Consider the following 16,771-nt stretch of genomic DNA (forward strand, 5'->3'; position numbering starts at 1 on the left):
GGTTGTCAGACCTCAACACTCTGATGGCTTTCAAAGTCGACTGTACTGTTTTTCTCACACAGGAAAAGAAAACAAAGATTCAGTAATAATACAACAAAGTAAATATATAACATGTGTGGCACCACTGCAAAGTTTTGTGGCATCATTTTATGCTCACAACCATCAAATCACAAAGACATGCTGCAGGGTTTTTATCTGGCTTTAAAAGGGTAGCACTAACAAAAGAAGTGCTTTTTTTCCTTTTTGTTATCCCTGCGCAGCCAGACAGAATATTTTTGTTAACATAAGTTACAGAGTGCTAGAAAACCACTGAAAACGGAAACAGCTCCTCGACTGGAGACGTGTGTGTGTGTTTTACAAGAACAAATTGAGACGCTGTGTTGTGTGACAAGTAAATTAAATTGGATTCCCTGCATTTTTCAGGAGGGTTTTTGCACGTGAAGTCCTAATTTCCTGTGAAGCTTCTGATTATGTGTGACTGAGAATTTGCTAACTCATGTGTTGTTGTTGTGTTTGTTTATTTGCAGACAGGAAACCAGCACATATACCAGCCCGTTGGAAAACCAGGTAATAGACAGGCCTGTGCCAGTCTGCAATTACAGTCACACAATCACGATTGGTTAGGGTGTCTGCAGGTCCTTATTCTTAAAAAGTAAAAAAATGAAATTTTAATATGTGAGATCCTCATTGCCACAAACATTTTTATCTTATTCCACTGATCATCTTTTAATTTAGATAAGGCCAAATTGTTGAAAAATTTTTAAAAGTCATGTAAATTTTGTTTTGTGTGATAAAATTGTTATAGTAATCTCCTGTGGATAACCTTCCACATCTTGTAATATAACGGCAAATTTATTTTCTGTAGCTGTCGACAAAACATAGCTCTAATATATGTCGATATGTGACGATTTTCTCCTCTCATCCCTTCTCTTCGCTCATGTATGCCAACTAACTGAAATTATGTTCCAATGGAGTTTGAATCTCACATATTTTAAAAAAAAAAAAGTCAGGCAAATGCTGAAAAATCATTGTGGATCCTTGAAAAGTCATGGAAAAGTTTGACAATTTTATTCATGTAAATGTGTGGGAACCTTTTTTATGTTTGCAAAAATATGCCAAGTTCTTGCTTTCTGCATGAAAATCTACATTTCTGATGTTTCAAAACTTTTAACCCACGACTGAAGGTTTTATACATGTACTTACCTGCTGGCAAAATGTAGATTAAAATAACTCACTCTAATAACTATATTCCTACAGAAAACCTTCCTCTGCACAGGACTTCAGATATGCCTTTACACTAATCTGCAATGCTTATATAGTAAGACAAGGATTTCTGCAAAAATTAGTCTTAAAATAGTTAAAAATGATCTTGAATATGTCTTAAAGAGCGTTAAAATTTAGTTTCTGATACCTGTAGACACCTTGTTGTGGTTTTGTTTTTCTGTCTTTTCATCCTGTCTCCTAATCCCCCACAGTATGCAGTTCACACATTTACCGTTACATAGATCTGTTAAGCTACAACTCATCCTCTATATACAGTTTCTGTGTATCTCCACAAACCGGCAGCTAGTGTCAATCTGTGTGTGTCACTGTCTGCCTGCAGAGTTTACAGTCTGTTGCCACAATACGGTAGATCTGATTGTGAACTCTGCAGCCTGTTGGCCTGCCAGCGAGCAAACCAACCTCTGTTTATATGGACTCAGACAGCGTGTCAAGCCCAATATGTTGTGTGTGCTCGAAGCGTGAATATACCCACCGTGTAAACAGCTGAACACAGGGAAAACAGAAAAACATTCGGCTTGAAATAGTTTTACTGTGGGGAGATTTTGAAAGACAGGTTGCATTTTTTTCTGTGTACTTAGAACCACTGTCTGTCAGTTTTCATTTTGAATTTTTATGTTTTAAATATTTTTAGCGTGAAGAGACATTTTTAGTGATAATAAAAATAGTATTTTCGTGCTTCTTTTCCATATCTACAAACACAATGTCAAAAGACAGTAATAACACACTTAAGAAATATGAGGGAAAGCTAATAACAAAGGAAAAAATGATTATTATAAAAATGTATTATTATATATGATTATTATTACAAATTTATTTATCATGTATTATTATTAGTAATAGTATTAGTGGTATTATTATTAGTATTAGTTTTATTATTGTTGTTTTTGTTGTTATCTTTATAAACTTTCCAGGTTTATTATAGTGAATGGTATTTTCATGCTTCTTTTCCATATAAACCAATATAATGTCAAAAGACGTATGAAGAACACACCTAATAAATAAATAAATAAATAAGGGAAAACTTTTTTAAAAAGATCATAATAACAAATTAATGAATTAATTACATACATACTGATAATAATCATAACAATAATAATAATAATAATAATATTACTTAAATGACATGACCCTGCAAAATATTCTTCACTGTTCTTATGTAGAGCTCAAACAGTTAGTTCATTAGTCATTCTAGAAAGAATTATTGGCAGTTATGATATGATATCATGCAAACATTTGCTGCTCCTCTGTGTTTAATATCAATAATTACTGAACAGTAAAAATAAATCTTTATTTTGTTGATACTGGTATGAATTACCACATTAGTTGCAGCAGGACTTCAGTCTCTCAGCAAGAGCTGCTGAAGAATGTAAATGAACAATTTGTCCATAAGTCATATGTATGACACTGTAACATTGTGAGGAGAAATCATTTTTACTTTTATGTGTTGTTTCCTGCAGAGCATGCGGCTCCCCCAAAGAAACCCCCTCGACCCGGCGCCCAGAGCCAGGTGGGCAGCCTGGCCTGTCTAAATACTGGAGACAGTTACAATGATGGAGTCAAGGTACACATCCACCAACACACACAAACTCCAAACAAAAATACTTGTTCACAAACATGCTAATAAAAAAGAACACATAAGAATACACAGACACAAACCGACAATTACAGTACAATACAATTATCAGATAAACAGGTTGCATGTTTTTAATGCTTTAATATTTTCCTTTTATCTTCTTTTCCTTTGGCTGCTCCCACCCCCTCTCCTCCTCCTCCTCCTCCTCCTCCTCCTCCTCCTCCTCCTCCTGCACCCTGCCTTACTGTTGACCACTAGCCCTGGCGGGTAAGCAGCACACTGTCTGTGTGTGTTTACTGTGCGTCTTGTCTGCTAGTTGATCACTACCAGATTTATGAATCCTCCCTCCATCACTTTTTTAGATTTCTCTCTCCAACGAATCAAATTCTGCATCCCAGTTGTTGTGTAAATACCAATTAGATTTTTTCTCTTCTTAGTCTTTTTTCTCAAAACTAACATCCAAATATGCATAGTTGTGTTTGTTGTCTTATACTAACAGTATTTAAATAATTTTACTTTAATCACGCTTGAAAACATTTTGAACAATTAAGCATTAATCATGCCAGTTTCTAGGCTGAAGTGAAAAACTTTGTTCGTGCCAAACTACATTTGATAAATAGTAGAGGAATCCCTCTTGTGTTGCTTCGTGTGAAGTTTTTCCCTATTTTCCATGTTATACAGAACGTAGAGCCTTTTGAGGGGGTGACTGAGTGACCACAGTGTTGAAAAGCTAAATTAGTAGCAGAGATGGATTTAGAGGAGGCAAGTGGAAATCACAATTTGAAAGTTTACAGTTAAGCATCAGTCAAGCAAGGTTAGGTTTAAATTGACAGATTAACCATATCTGTTTGTACCAGTGTGGGACTGCCACCCAGTGGCCAGAATAGATAACTACACTTGAGATGAATAGAAAGATACCTTGATGATCCCGAGGTAAATCCAGGCATCGATCAGAAGAAATATAAGAATTAAAACACAGTAGACACCAGAACTACTTTAGAGAGCTGCCTCTATCATACAGTGTGTGTTAATGGAGGTATTGCAAATGTAAGGTGATTAAACATTTATAAAAATTAAAAGTAGAAACAATGCAAGATTAATGATCACCATGCATAATGTAGGAAAATGCAAATTGAAAGTAATTATATGAACAAAGACAAATACAGATTGCACATGAGGCTAACATAGCCAGTAAATTACATTTCAGCAAATGGTTATTAAAAAGTAAAAACAGTGCAAAAGTAATGATTGCTGTGAAATATTTCAAATATAATTTAAAGGTAAATCGTGCACACTATTGACATAGGCAGTAACTGACCGACAGTCCCGACGTCTAATGACAAAATGCAAATCAATTTCTCACATTCATTCATTCATTCATTCATCAGACATGAGGTTACTCATCAATCTACTCATTTACTGTCTATCAGTCTTTCCCAACTGGTGGGTTGCGGTCGAAAAAGTGGGTCACGGGTCCATTCTGACTGGACTGTAGGTGACTTGTGAACGTGTCGAGATTGTGAAAAAAAATAAAATAAAAAAATCTTTTTGAATTTTGAATTAACAGTGAATTACTGGCACGGGGCTTTTATTTTGAAGTGCCTTTTCTATTAAATTTTGCAATATGATTCATTTCTTTATATTCTGTGAGTCAGCTTGGTGTTTACATTTTGTGAAATAAATCTGAATATGTGGTCATTTATCTAATGTGTGGACTTTGAACTAATGACTAAGGAGAAATCAGAACCCTGCGGTTGAACCACTTGGGAACCACTGGTTTTTAGGACAGTTTCTTCTGTATAAGGTTACAGTGTTCATCAGTTTTGTTCTCTTGACTTTGTCTGAACTGTTAATCTACTCAGCTATTTAAAAAGCAGTGTTGTATGTTTCATTTTCTACCACCAGATGGGTGAGAAGCTCCCTAGTTAAGCAAAGGCATGATTGATGCACGGCTATAACCGTGCAGGATGCAGACTCATATTTTTCATCAGAATTTTCTTGTGTTTGTCATCACCCGTTCTCACAGATTTGTAGTTGTATGGTTGCTCAGTCGGCCTGTCACTCACAATTCTTTTGTGCTCTTGTGGTTCAGCTGCAGCCCCAAGAGATCAGCCCGCCCCCCACCGCCAATCTGGACCGCTCCAACGACAAGGTGTACGAGAACGTGACAGGATTGGTCAAAGCTGTGATCGAGATGTCAAGCAAGATTCAACCCGCTCCTCCAGAGGAATACGTTCCAATGGTCAAGGTAACCGAGACACTCTAACACATTTATCTCTGCACCATTGTTTCTCAGAGGCTCTCTGAAGTTTCTTTTTTTTATCTCTTGAGCTGCAAACCTTGACCCTAAAGCTCGGTGTTACACAGATGAGTGCTGTTCTGTTTATGCAGTGTTATGTTATCTTCCCTTGACCGCTGTGACACCTCGTTTTAATTAAAAGACACTGTGCAGCTCCTCAGAGGGCTGAAGACTTCCCAATGAATAATTTGTGATTCATCTGTTAACCAGACTCTACAGTTTTGACATTTTAACCTTGCCTGATGTTCCTTCTAATTGTGGTGATTAAATAATTCAAATCTCCTCCGGTGTCCCTTTAGCTTACACTTTCATTTTCTTATTTCACACTGGTTATCCTCGCCCCCATCACTATAACTTAAATTCTAAGGCTGGTGTTTTCTGCATCACTTTATGACATGTTATTATAAGGCTACATGTGCAGCTTATGGTATTTCTTTTAAATAATGTGTAAATTCATTCCCTGATGTGTGTCTTTCAGGATGTGGGTCTGGCATTGAGGACGTTATTGGCCACAGTGGATGAAACATTACCACAACTTCCAGCCAGTACACACAGAGAGGTAAAAAGCACACTCACCATAACTGTATACATACACTCACACACTCATTGCGTGTGTTTTTATAATCTGTCATAATAATAAGAATAAGAAGAAGAATTATCAGTAAAAATTGGCATTGCTATTTTTTTCTACCAGACTGACAGATATTTAATGATCTGCTTTTCTTCAACAGATCGAGATGGCACAGAAACTCCTGAACTCTGACTTGGCAGAACTGATTGGGAAGATGAAGTTAGCCCAACAATATGTGATGACCAGGTAGGTTCAGATATTAACATTAGTAATGTTATTAATAATATAAATTAATATAATATCTATAGATGTAAGGAAGCTGAAGCTTGCGGCTTAATTGCCTGTCAGTGCCTTACAGTGGAAGACATTGTTAAGTTTCCTGTCAATAGACAGCTACCCTCTCAACTTATTTTCTACCCTCCACCTACCCTCTGAACTCAGTCAAGGTTTATTTTTGTATGTATTCTTTATTTACAATTTTACTGTCGTAATGTACTTTTTTTTACAACCATATTGTTTTATTTATTTGATTTGATTTGATTTGATTGACAAATTCCCAGTTTTATTGTTTTGTTGTATTTTTTGTTTTTGATTTTACTATTTTATTTATTTATTTAGTGAGTTACTTTAATTTCTATTACGATACGATTCAACCTCTCACATGTGATATGATATGTGCAATCACTACACCCCAGAAACTTGTCGGCTGTGAAAATTTGTTTGCTGAAGTTGTTTTTGTAGTCTTTTTATTGCACTAATCAGAGGCACACCTAATTCATGTATACAGTATAATCATAATAAAGACATTCTACTGTATTAAAGACTAAGAAATAATATTTAGTCTGTCTTATAAATTATCAAGACGGCATCAGACACAAAAACATTTTCACCTCAGGACAGAAGCTGTCTGCCACAGGGGGGCGCCTTAGTCACAACTAGTCACGCCAGAGTATTGTCCTACTGATCTCACTCACGCGTCTGTCCAGCTGTACCACTGTGTTTAAGTGATGTGTCCGTGTGTTTTTTCCTCTGTCCCAGTCTCCAGCAGGACTACAAGAAGCAGATGCTAACTGCAGCTCATGCTCTTGCAGTTGATGCCAAAAACCTGTTGGACGTCATCGACCAATCACGGCTCAAGATGATGTCGCAGCCCCGCCCACACTAGCCCCACCGCACCTGAGCTGACCAACAGGAAGTGGTCTGCATCGTTCTGGTTCGCTGTTAGCAGTGGGGAATTAAAGTGACGTCATGATGCGTGAGGGTTATTGGAGCTGAGCGCTTTACATCGAAGGATGACGGCTCCGACACTTTGACAACAGTCCGTGAAGAATCATTAGATGTTGAATCCTGCGTAAGCTGAGGTCGTCTCTTCGCCACTGTGACTTTCGTATTACAAGGACAGAGCAAAAACACTCAATCAGGGACTCGGCAGCTTCTCTCTCCTTGACTGTAATATAATAATGAGAGGAGGACAAGCGAAGATGAAGATGATTTTTAAACTGAGGGTCTCGACCTGAGATGAGCCTGATTGCTGCGGTATAAAAACTTCACACAAACACTCAAGTGGGAACGACTGAATCTGTTGGCATCCGGTGAATTAGTCTTTGTGGGATAACAGTCTTCTAAGCAAAGCCATGAGAACCTGATCAGGCTGCGTTTGATCTGCAACATATCTGCATGAAACTTCACCACAGGATTGGACTCAGATGTCAGCCAGCAGCCAAGTCAGTATGTGTTGGTGTCATGTGTTGTGACCCCGTGGACGTGTACGTTCTCCTCAGTTGAAATACATCCACGTCACCATGGATTCTTTTGAATGGGCAGATCAAATCGTGTGTCTGTTCAGCTCTGGTTACGTCGGTGCTCTGAGCGGATGCTTCAACAAGGAAATTGAGACTTCCACCCTGCATTTCTTCTCCCGTTTCTCTCTCCCATTCATTCCCATCTTCCCTCCGTCTCACCAGGTTTTATTTATAGACTCAGAAACTGCAGAGGAGGAGATGGAGGGATGAACGGAAGTTTAAACTTTGGGGCAGTCTAGCACCGGTCTGCTGACTGAAGAAATACACAAACTAACGTCGTCTTTTTTTCCCGATTTCACTTACTTTCTTCTTTTGTTGTCGCCTCTCCTTCGTGAAGTCTTCCTCAGCTCCTCTCCGAGCCGCTTTTAAGACTCCAAATGTGAAGTATCCAAGTCTTTTTGGGTAAACAACGCAGACAGGAAACTCCTTAAACTCAGTTTACTCTTTTTATCGGCTGGCTCCATGTTTTTTTGTGTTGTTTCAGCAGTCTTCTTCCTCTACTAAAAAAAACTGTTACTTACAAGCAGATATTCAATCCCAGCATTGACTCTGATGAGCAAAACCAGAAAAAAAAGTGGATTTTGAGGATTCAGTCTGAGTAACTGGATATTTGTCCCAGAGGAAGACAAAGACATCATGTCTCAGACTTGTCACTGAGCTTGACTGAACCTATTTCTGTGAGGACGATGTGTCCTCTCCTTTCTCCTCACCCACAGTTCCAATATCGTTCCCCAAACGCGACTGGTGTCACGCCTTTAACTGTCCCCTCACCCACAGCCGGTGTCACAAAGTGAAATTACTGGGAACACAAACCAACCTCACAACTGGAATCTCTGCCAGTTTCTGTCAGGTGTAACTCTTTAAATATGTCCCTCCTAACAACACACACACACACACACACATGAAATGTGGAGCCACATGACTGGAACTTGTCTCGCAGACACAAAACACTGAACTGAAAAAACAACAGATCACACGTGTCTTTGTTAATAGTGACCCCACATGGAGTATGACATACTGCTATATGAAATATACTGGTGACTGTACTAGTATAGCATGATATACTGGTATGGAGAAGAGCATATTTGCACAGCACCAAAAAAAAAAAAAAAATCTTAACTTTTTTTTTTAACCCTATTTAACCCTGATTTGATTTCCAGGTTTTGCCAGCAATGAAACTATCACACATCTGGGTTTAATGGGGATAAAAAAAAAAGTTAAAAAAAACAATCTATTTTATCTTGTCGTTGCGTAAATCTGCTCATGTTGGTATATTGTAAGCTATACTGGTGTGAAATCACTGGTAAATTGTACAGAACTAGTACTAGTAAACACTGGTTTTTATTTTGTCTTCTGGGCTAAATCAGCCATCTTGTCAAATAGGAGGAGAAAAAAACAACAAAGAAATAAAAATAATGACGAAATGGAAATCAGGCTGTCCACATTCTTATCTGTGATAAAGGTTTACTGGGAAGTATTACATTTCAGGTTTTATATCTCCATGAGTTAGTTTTTTATTTAATGTTCATGTTGGCAGGGAAGGAAGGCTTCAAAGACACTGATTTAAATCCACTTTTCACAAACTGTAAATGTCAGGGTTTTTTTTATTTACTCCACTACTTTTCTGAGATAACTACTTTACAAATTAAGATTTTTTCATACAAACCAAAAATATGAAAATATACAAGTGCAGCTGAAACAGTTAGTGGATTAAGTAGAAAATTATTGCCCACCATTTCTTCTGTGTAAGTTATTTTTCATGCAAAAAATAAAAAAAAGAAACATTTTATGATTCCAGATCTGATACATAATGTATGTGCGGCATTGCTGCATTTTCTTGTAACGATTTTAATAATTTTTTTAAATTCAATTTCTTTAAATCTTTTTGCATCTGTACTTTTACTTTTAATACTTAAATGCATTTTCCTAAAATCAAATTTACTTTAAGTTTATTTAACAGTAGGCTTACATCATTTTAACTACTGCAGAAGTTCTTTTTTTTTTTTATCAGCTTTCTTTGGTGTCATGTCTCCAGTCCTGGCCATGAGTCTTTGCACACGGCACCAAGCCTGCCATACATAATGTTTAGGGGGGTGTTACCTATTCTAACAGGTGAGTTAAGATCAAGTGGGATTCAGCATTGAGCGCACCTGGGTAAGAGAAAATTTGTGTGGTTAAGAGCGTTTGGTGCATCTGGAGTTGACTTGTCTTATATTTTCTCTTACCAGAAAATTAAGGGAAAATATAAGAGAAATTTAAGAGAATGTTGCTGCATGAGGCCCATTGTCACGCTCTAAATTTCTCGCCTGAAGTCTGACAGGGATGCCTCTGCACCTCTACAGTCAGTATCTGTAGCTTGTTGTCTGAAAACTTGAGTTTGCTTTTTCTCTCCGCCATTTTTCTTCCTCAAGCGTTCTTGGTGTGAATGCAACATTTACACTTTGCCACAAGGTAATTGCACTCAGCTGCAGATCTTTATGGCTGTGTTTGCTCTTTAATATCGTCAGCACAATCATTTTTGTATATTAGACCATGAAATGGGACAGATGGCAAGTGTGGTGTAATTCATGATGCCATCAGAGGCTGCGGCTGATTCTTTGTGAATTCTCCCCTCAGTGTTGTGTCGATAATAGTGGTTAACTGAGGTCTTTCATCCAAAAATAAGACTTCGGTTATTTTGTTATTCCCTGGTTGTGTCAGCAGGTTTAGGATTTAGGACAAAGGTGAACGGAGCCTTCCAACAAAATTTAGCAAATTAACAACTGTAAAGGTGTATACAAGCAAGTCATTGTTTTATTGTTTTGCTTATTATATGATACATTTTACATTACAGTTGGGACAACCCATTAGAATCAGGCACAGTACAACTTAAACTGGAAAGTTCCTGAGATTTGAAAAATGGAACAATGCCGAAAAAACCTGCATCCAGCCAGACTCAAGCCATAACACATTATTACAATTATTACAATGAGCATTCATATATACAGGGGAGGCAGAGTCCTGTCAGTTTTTAAAATATCATGTATTTGTTTATACAGTGGTATTAATAAGCTTTATGTTTCAGCAGAATTACAGAGCTAAACAGTCTTTACAAGATACACTACATTATATTACAAAATACTGCGGTTACATTTGGAGACAGTGGTGGTGTAAATCCCACTGACTTCAGCGTGACAGCAGTGATAACACAGCTACAGTTAATAGCAGCAGTGCTTTGTGTGTGTGGATGGATTCAGCTCCGTCAAAGTTGCACAGGTTAAAGCTGTTGCAGCAATTGACAATGTTTCCGTTTCCATTTGAGTCGACTGAGGCAGATGAGGCTGCTCCTGTGCATGTGGCCTCGCTGGCACATGACTTCGATATGGTTTTGGTCGAACCTGAACAACACACACACGCACACATGAACAGAGCAGGGTATTGGAATTAGTTATTTTGGACTTAAATCAGAGAGGCTACACAGTGGTTTAGTTGAATTAAGAAGGATGTATAGGCCCTGAGCTGTAAAGACTCTCCAATTAAACAATAAGACCTGCTTTAGAGATATATTTAGATTCAATATGCTCCAATAGGACATTTCATAAAAATATTGAATCAGGAAATCTGTAGTTTTCCACATTCTTGAGCAGGGATCTGTTGTTGTGTTTTATCGTTACCTAAAATGTCGATGACAGTCATGCACGTGTCCAGCGGCACCTGACATGTCCGGGTGCTGTTGTTACTGTTGCATGCGGCATTAGTGGCAGCAGAAATGCACACATAGCAATCCAATGACAGCACTGCAAGTGACAACAGAGAAACATGATATGAAGGCGGACTGAAGAAAAAGAGATGAAGCACATGATATTAAATACACAGCAGTCATCAAATTACATCTACTGATGAAAGTTACATGGAAAAACATCGCGCTCTGAGGCCTGAAGCAATGAGAAGAAATGCTGATATTTATGGATATTTATTATTTCAGTATTTTTGTGTTTTTGACAGTGTTTGGTATGATTAGTTAATCGGTGGTTGCGTATTTCTACTTCTCATTATAGAAGGGAACAGGGAATCCACTGACCTATTTTAAAGCTAAACAATGCAATATTTTCCTAAAAAAAAACCAAATGAATCCCTCTCAGTCATCACTTATGACTCACTAGAACTGTGTGGCAGTGTTTTTATGTGCGGAGACTCTGCCCTCTGGCTGTATTTTCTTATTTTCTTTCTACACAGTGTTGGGGCTTTATGGGATTTGACACTATGAGTGTCCGAAAGCAGCACACAGAAGGAGGCTACATAAAATCACAGACACACAGCACAGAAGAACTGAAATGTTGCAAATGAGAGTGAATCTGGGATTCATTTTTACATATGCTGGCGATACTGTTTACAAACAGTTGTGGACAATTCTTACATTTTATACCTTTAATACAGCTGCCTTCTTCATTTATTCATTTGTTTTAGGTCGTGGTGTTTTGTAGTAACAACTGTCCTTGATTTCACTTTTTCAGACTGTGTGAGAATCCTAATGATGTTAGCTCTCACAGTATACTTGAGAAAATATCTTGATAATCTGTTAAAATCGTAGATTAGAATGAATTTAGATGAGTTTGTCCTTGGTGTGACAGGAATGCAGATATTTCTGAGAATGACGCACACAGGAGATGAATCCAAGGTTGTACCTTCTCTAACAGTGCAAGCATTAGGAGACAAAATGAGGCTCCTGGTTGTCTGCTCCTGGAATAAAGCCCACAATTAAAATGCCAAATTTATGGCAGATTCCGATTTGTTAGATATTTTCAGTCTGACTCTAGAAGAAGTACAGGACCGGAGAAACGTTTATGATACACCATAAAGTCGTGTAAAAAATCCCCCAAACTAGAAATACGGCTACTCCCAAAGACAGCATTGTCAAAACTTGTCAGGCTTGCTTCTTTAATTATAAAGAGTATTGAAAAGAAGGCTGCATAGTGTTCCTCCCTTTCAGTTTATTGTTCTGCTGTCTCATGTCATCGTGATGATGCATCACAGTAAACACAAAAATAATCCAAGATGAACACATGAACAATTTATACACACTGAAGTCTGGAAACCCAAAGACAAGGTATCATTAAAACATTCCCTATTGTTGTGAAAGTTACAAATATTCAATTACTTTTTTACTTCCATGTTTGGTACACATTTCCAGTATTACTACATTAACTCTGAAGCCACAATTAGTAAAGACACTGCAAAAGTCTCAAAAACATGGCTAAGCCTCATGAATAAATTGTGTGTGGGGTTTGTAATTTTATTCAAACTTAAAAATTTCAGTAAAAATCTTAAACTTGACCACACAAATAGCTAATAATCACCTAGCTATAATCAGTTCTACTAAACAGAAGTAGGAAGTACATTCACTCAAGTACATTTACTTCTACTCCAATATATCTCAGAGGGAAATATGGTACTATAGACTCCACTATGTTTATCCGACAGCTTTAATTACTTTGCAGATTCAGATAATACAAAATATATTCAACTAATACATTAATACATTAATGTAATAATATAGATTAAGATAAAAAAAAAAAAACTTCATGGATCATGCTGGGAAATTCACAAGCTAGAAGCGGTATATTAAGTCATTAAAATGAGCTCCAGCTTTACCAGCCACAACATTAAATTAATGAACACATTCAGGCATCAGTGAATTAGAGTTCAATAATGTAGCTGAGCATCCTGACTTCACCTAACTGGATAATTCATAAAACAGAGAATGGGACAGAAGATGTTGTGACAGCTTCAACAGCAACGTCTGCCCTTTTGTTTTCTCGACAAAACCACACATTATACAAACAGCAGAAGCTCCCACCATACTTTTCTCTGCCCTACGGCAACTCATGGAGGGACACACAATACAGAACTGTCTGATTCAATTTTTTTCTGAAATGTGCAGTTCTGCATAATCAGTACTTTTACCTATGGTACTTTATTTTGATGCTAATACTTTTGCCCTTCTACATGAGTAAAATTTTGAATGCAGGACTTTTATTTGAACCAAAATATTTCCTCACAGCAAAATCTGAATACCTTCTACCACTGCTACTAAATCTTCATCAAGTTCACATCTGACAGAAAACAGACTGATTTTTCAAGGTGTGAGCAGTAATTTCGCTCTCACAAGACTGATTTTTTTTTTAGCAACCCTGAAACTGATGTTCTCCCGACAGGATTTATACTGCATGTTGCTGCCTCTTAGCTCAGCAACTAACCAACCTTACCCTGCCTGCTTATTTAAGTCACAACAAAAGTCCCTGGTCCTTTGACCTACAGTTTAAGGAGTCTGAGGTGAGCTCGTACCTGGAGAGATGAGGCAGGAGAGAAGCACAAGGCCTAGCAGCATCTTTTTGACAGGTGTGTGTGTCTGTTCACTGCCTGAACCTCCGCTGGCAAACCTGGTGTGCCCTGCTCTGTGTGTGTGTGTCTGTATATGTGTGTGTGTGGTTTCTGTTGTTTGTTTTACAGAAGCTCCTCTTAACAGCAGTTCCACCCACATCGCCATCCACCACCGTGGCACTGAAAGCATCTTGTAAATGTCACGTTTTGTGTGTGTGTGTGTGTGTGTGTGTGTGTGTGTGTGTGTGTGTGTGTGTGTGTGTGTGTGTGTGTGTTGGACATTCCTAGATCTTGTGCGGTTTCACAGAAACTTGTCCTTTATTTATCTGCTGCCAATCACAGGCGCAGATACAATGTGGCTCTTTGAGTGGTGCAGCCATTCACTGAAACAGCGTGTGTGACAGAGTGTCAGTTTGAGAGCGTCAGTGAGGCTGACAAGTGTTATGTCATGACTTCCTCTGTATTTCAGCTCAACCTGTGCTGCAGGGCTTCTTGAAGAGCTGTTGACTTTCTTTTCTTTAGTCAAGAGGGAACTCCCATTTCTATTTTAATATAGACTCTATGAAAAAATGTATTAGGAGAAAGACACAAAGAAGAGTGAAGTGTGGATGTTAAAGCGGCTTTAACCAGGATTTGTAGGCTATAATAACAATGTGTCAAATGAAAACTTGAGAACAATAAGACAAGGTGAAAGGGGTTCTTGGATATACAGTTTTTTTGTTGAGGTACAGGTCACTGTTAAGCCAACTTTATGGTTTCGGTTCACTCTCTCTGCTCTCATAGAAAGCCAAAGTCATGATGTCACATTCAAGCTCTGTTTCACAAGCCTCTGAGACGCAGTACAAACATTTAGTTTTTTTTATCTTCCTTTCTGAAAAAGAATGTTCCCGGGGTTTTTTTTTCATATTCTGAGACAAAATGTCTGTAATAAATTGAAACCTTCACAATTTTATACCTGTAGTGAAAAAAAGTTGTCTTTCACCCTCTGGCAGCATGCTGCAGCATGGGTACACACTTTATCGTATTGTTTTCATCCATATCCATGATACTCACCAACACTCTTTTAAAGCTCTTTCAATTTTCTAGTTGTAATCTCCACCGTCTAAAAAGTGCAACTGCTCCACTCGCTCATGGACCCACCACACCTGTCGACCCATGTCTTTTAGCCCACGAACATCTAGGTTTTATGCGAAATGGTATTTGTAAGGGCCATTGAAAAACGTAACTCTAGGTTGGTGGAGACCCAATACAGAGCTAAAAGACAGTGAATAATGGACTTACATTCATCAGGAGGACAATATATTAATCCAAACAAAAGCTTGCTCTGTAAGTGGTGGAACAACTTCTAACATATCGATGTAAAATCTATACATGCTAATATTCTCACGACTTGTCCAGTGGCTAAAAAATTCAGTTACTGCAGGTTTAAAAATGTCCATTTAACGGGTTACATCATGTGCAGTAATTATCTTTCAGCCTCAGTTACTGTGAACAAAAAGACAGCATTATGCAATATGTTTTCACTTGATATAATATGCAGATTTTTGAAAATATTTATCCCTTGAAGACATTCTCAGGACTGACGGCACTCACGTCATCCTCATATCTGTCACATCACATCTGTCCAGTGTTACCAGAGGAATGCACCAGCACACACCCATCAACCACCCATAACACACCCAGCAGACACCCAGCACACACCTAGCACACACGCACAAACAAACATCTTTTAGGATTCTCTGTCAATTTGCACTTGACACCAAACTCAAACCCTAAAAACTCACACCTGGGGCACAGTGATGTTATTTACTCTTTATAAGTGCAAAGACACAAAATACCAACTGCAAAGTATGAAACTTCCCCAACAGAAACCAGTCAGGCAGTTGCTATGATTACCAGTCTGCTGTCTGTGTTCTTTTCTCTCCTGATTGCACGTGTTGATAGAAACCATGGCCACACACACACACACACACACACACACACACACACACACACACACACAGCAGGGTATTGGAGTAAGTTATTTTTATCATTAGTCCAACATAGTATCAGTCCAAACACACAATGCAGTAGCAATAAATCTTAACTCCAGTTATATTATCATATTTATTTCGTGTCAGAAAAAAAAGCAAGCAGGTTGTATCATCAAAACAATGAAAATTAAAATAATTTTAAAAATCATTTGAGGTTTCTAAATTATCTTCCAGCTCAAGCAATTCAGTTAGCAAAGAAGCAGGAATTGGTGCAATACAAGCAGAATAAGCAGCTGGATAAAATAGTTGTGGTTCCATGTTTATGTCATCTGTGGATAAATGTTTCTTGTACTGTGTGATGTGTTTGTGTGCTGAGTGAAATGGAACAGACTGATACTTCATCTAAGCAGCTACTCTATGTTATAAGTCAAAATGCATTGCAGGGATTTCATAGAAACATGCCATCAGGTCAAATTGCTGACTATAGGGTAGTCTCTTTTTATATGTCAATATTGGAAAGTCAGTTCTTATAAAGTAATTGTACTGCTGACTGACAGTAGGACTTATTCAATATGTAAAGCATGAAGGTGAACGTTAAGGATGACAAAATGCTATATCTAATGGTGTTCTAGATATATGACACTAACATTATATCTACACAACAGGTAGCCTCTCATGCGTTACCTGACACCCATCTTGCTTTGCTTGTGAGCCACTTTTGCAAAATGACAGGATGCCAGGATTCAGCCACATGTTTCTATGATTTTAGGACATGGCTATTTTAACACATTTCTAGGAGTGGGGAAATGTGTATGATTTCAGGACGTTTCATGGATTTTAGGACATTAGGGCCTTAGCTATGACTTCTGTGGTGGTGCAGGGGATCCTCCACTGGCACCACTCTGGCAC

General features: G+C 38.0%; 2 protein-coding genes across 12 annotated transcripts in view; one reads left to right on the plus strand and one right to left on the minus strand.

Moving 5' to 3' along the window:
• The window catches only part of LOC121945745 (focal adhesion kinase 1-like), a 78,088-nt gene extending 69,129 nt beyond the window's left edge, over positions 1 to 8,959 (plus strand). For all 11 annotated transcript variants that reach the window (XM_088084063.1, XM_042490058.2, XM_042490072.2 and 8 more), the window contains 6 exons: positions 528 to 567; positions 2,742 to 2,845; positions 4,950 to 5,105; positions 5,635 to 5,715; positions 5,888 to 5,973; positions 6,766 to 8,959. In XM_088084063.1, coding sequence (XP_087940189.1) covers positions 528 to 567; positions 2,742 to 2,845; positions 4,950 to 5,105; positions 5,635 to 5,715; positions 5,888 to 5,973; positions 6,766 to 6,892 — 594 coding nt within the window. In that variant the 3' untranslated portion in view covers positions 6,893 to 8,959. The remainder of the gene's footprint in view (positions 1 to 527; positions 568 to 2,741; positions 2,846 to 4,949; positions 5,106 to 5,634; positions 5,716 to 5,887; positions 5,974 to 6,765) is intronic.
• A 1,337-nt stretch (positions 8,960 to 10,296) lies between these two features.
• On the minus strand, positions 10,297 to 14,054 carry LOC148188227 (uncharacterized). The gene is made up of 3 exons (XM_088084065.1): positions 13,854 to 14,054; positions 11,183 to 11,305; positions 10,297 to 10,906 (listed from the first exon to the last, which is right to left on the minus strand). The coding sequence occupies exons 1-3, from the start codon at positions 14,047 to 14,049 to the stop codon at positions 10,695 to 10,697; spliced, it is 531 nt and encodes a 176-aa protein (XP_087940191.1). The 5' UTR covers positions 14,050 to 14,054; the 3' UTR covers positions 10,297 to 10,694.
• Between the last annotated feature and the right edge of the window lie 2,717 nt (positions 14,055 to 16,771).

This window comes from Plectropomus leopardus, chromosome 11 (assembly GCF_026936395.1).
Source record: "Plectropomus leopardus strain MGB_pleo_1.0 chromosome 11, ASM2693639v1, whole genome shotgun sequence".
NCBI lineage: Eukaryota > Metazoa > Chordata > Actinopteri > Perciformes > Serranidae > Plectropomus > Plectropomus leopardus.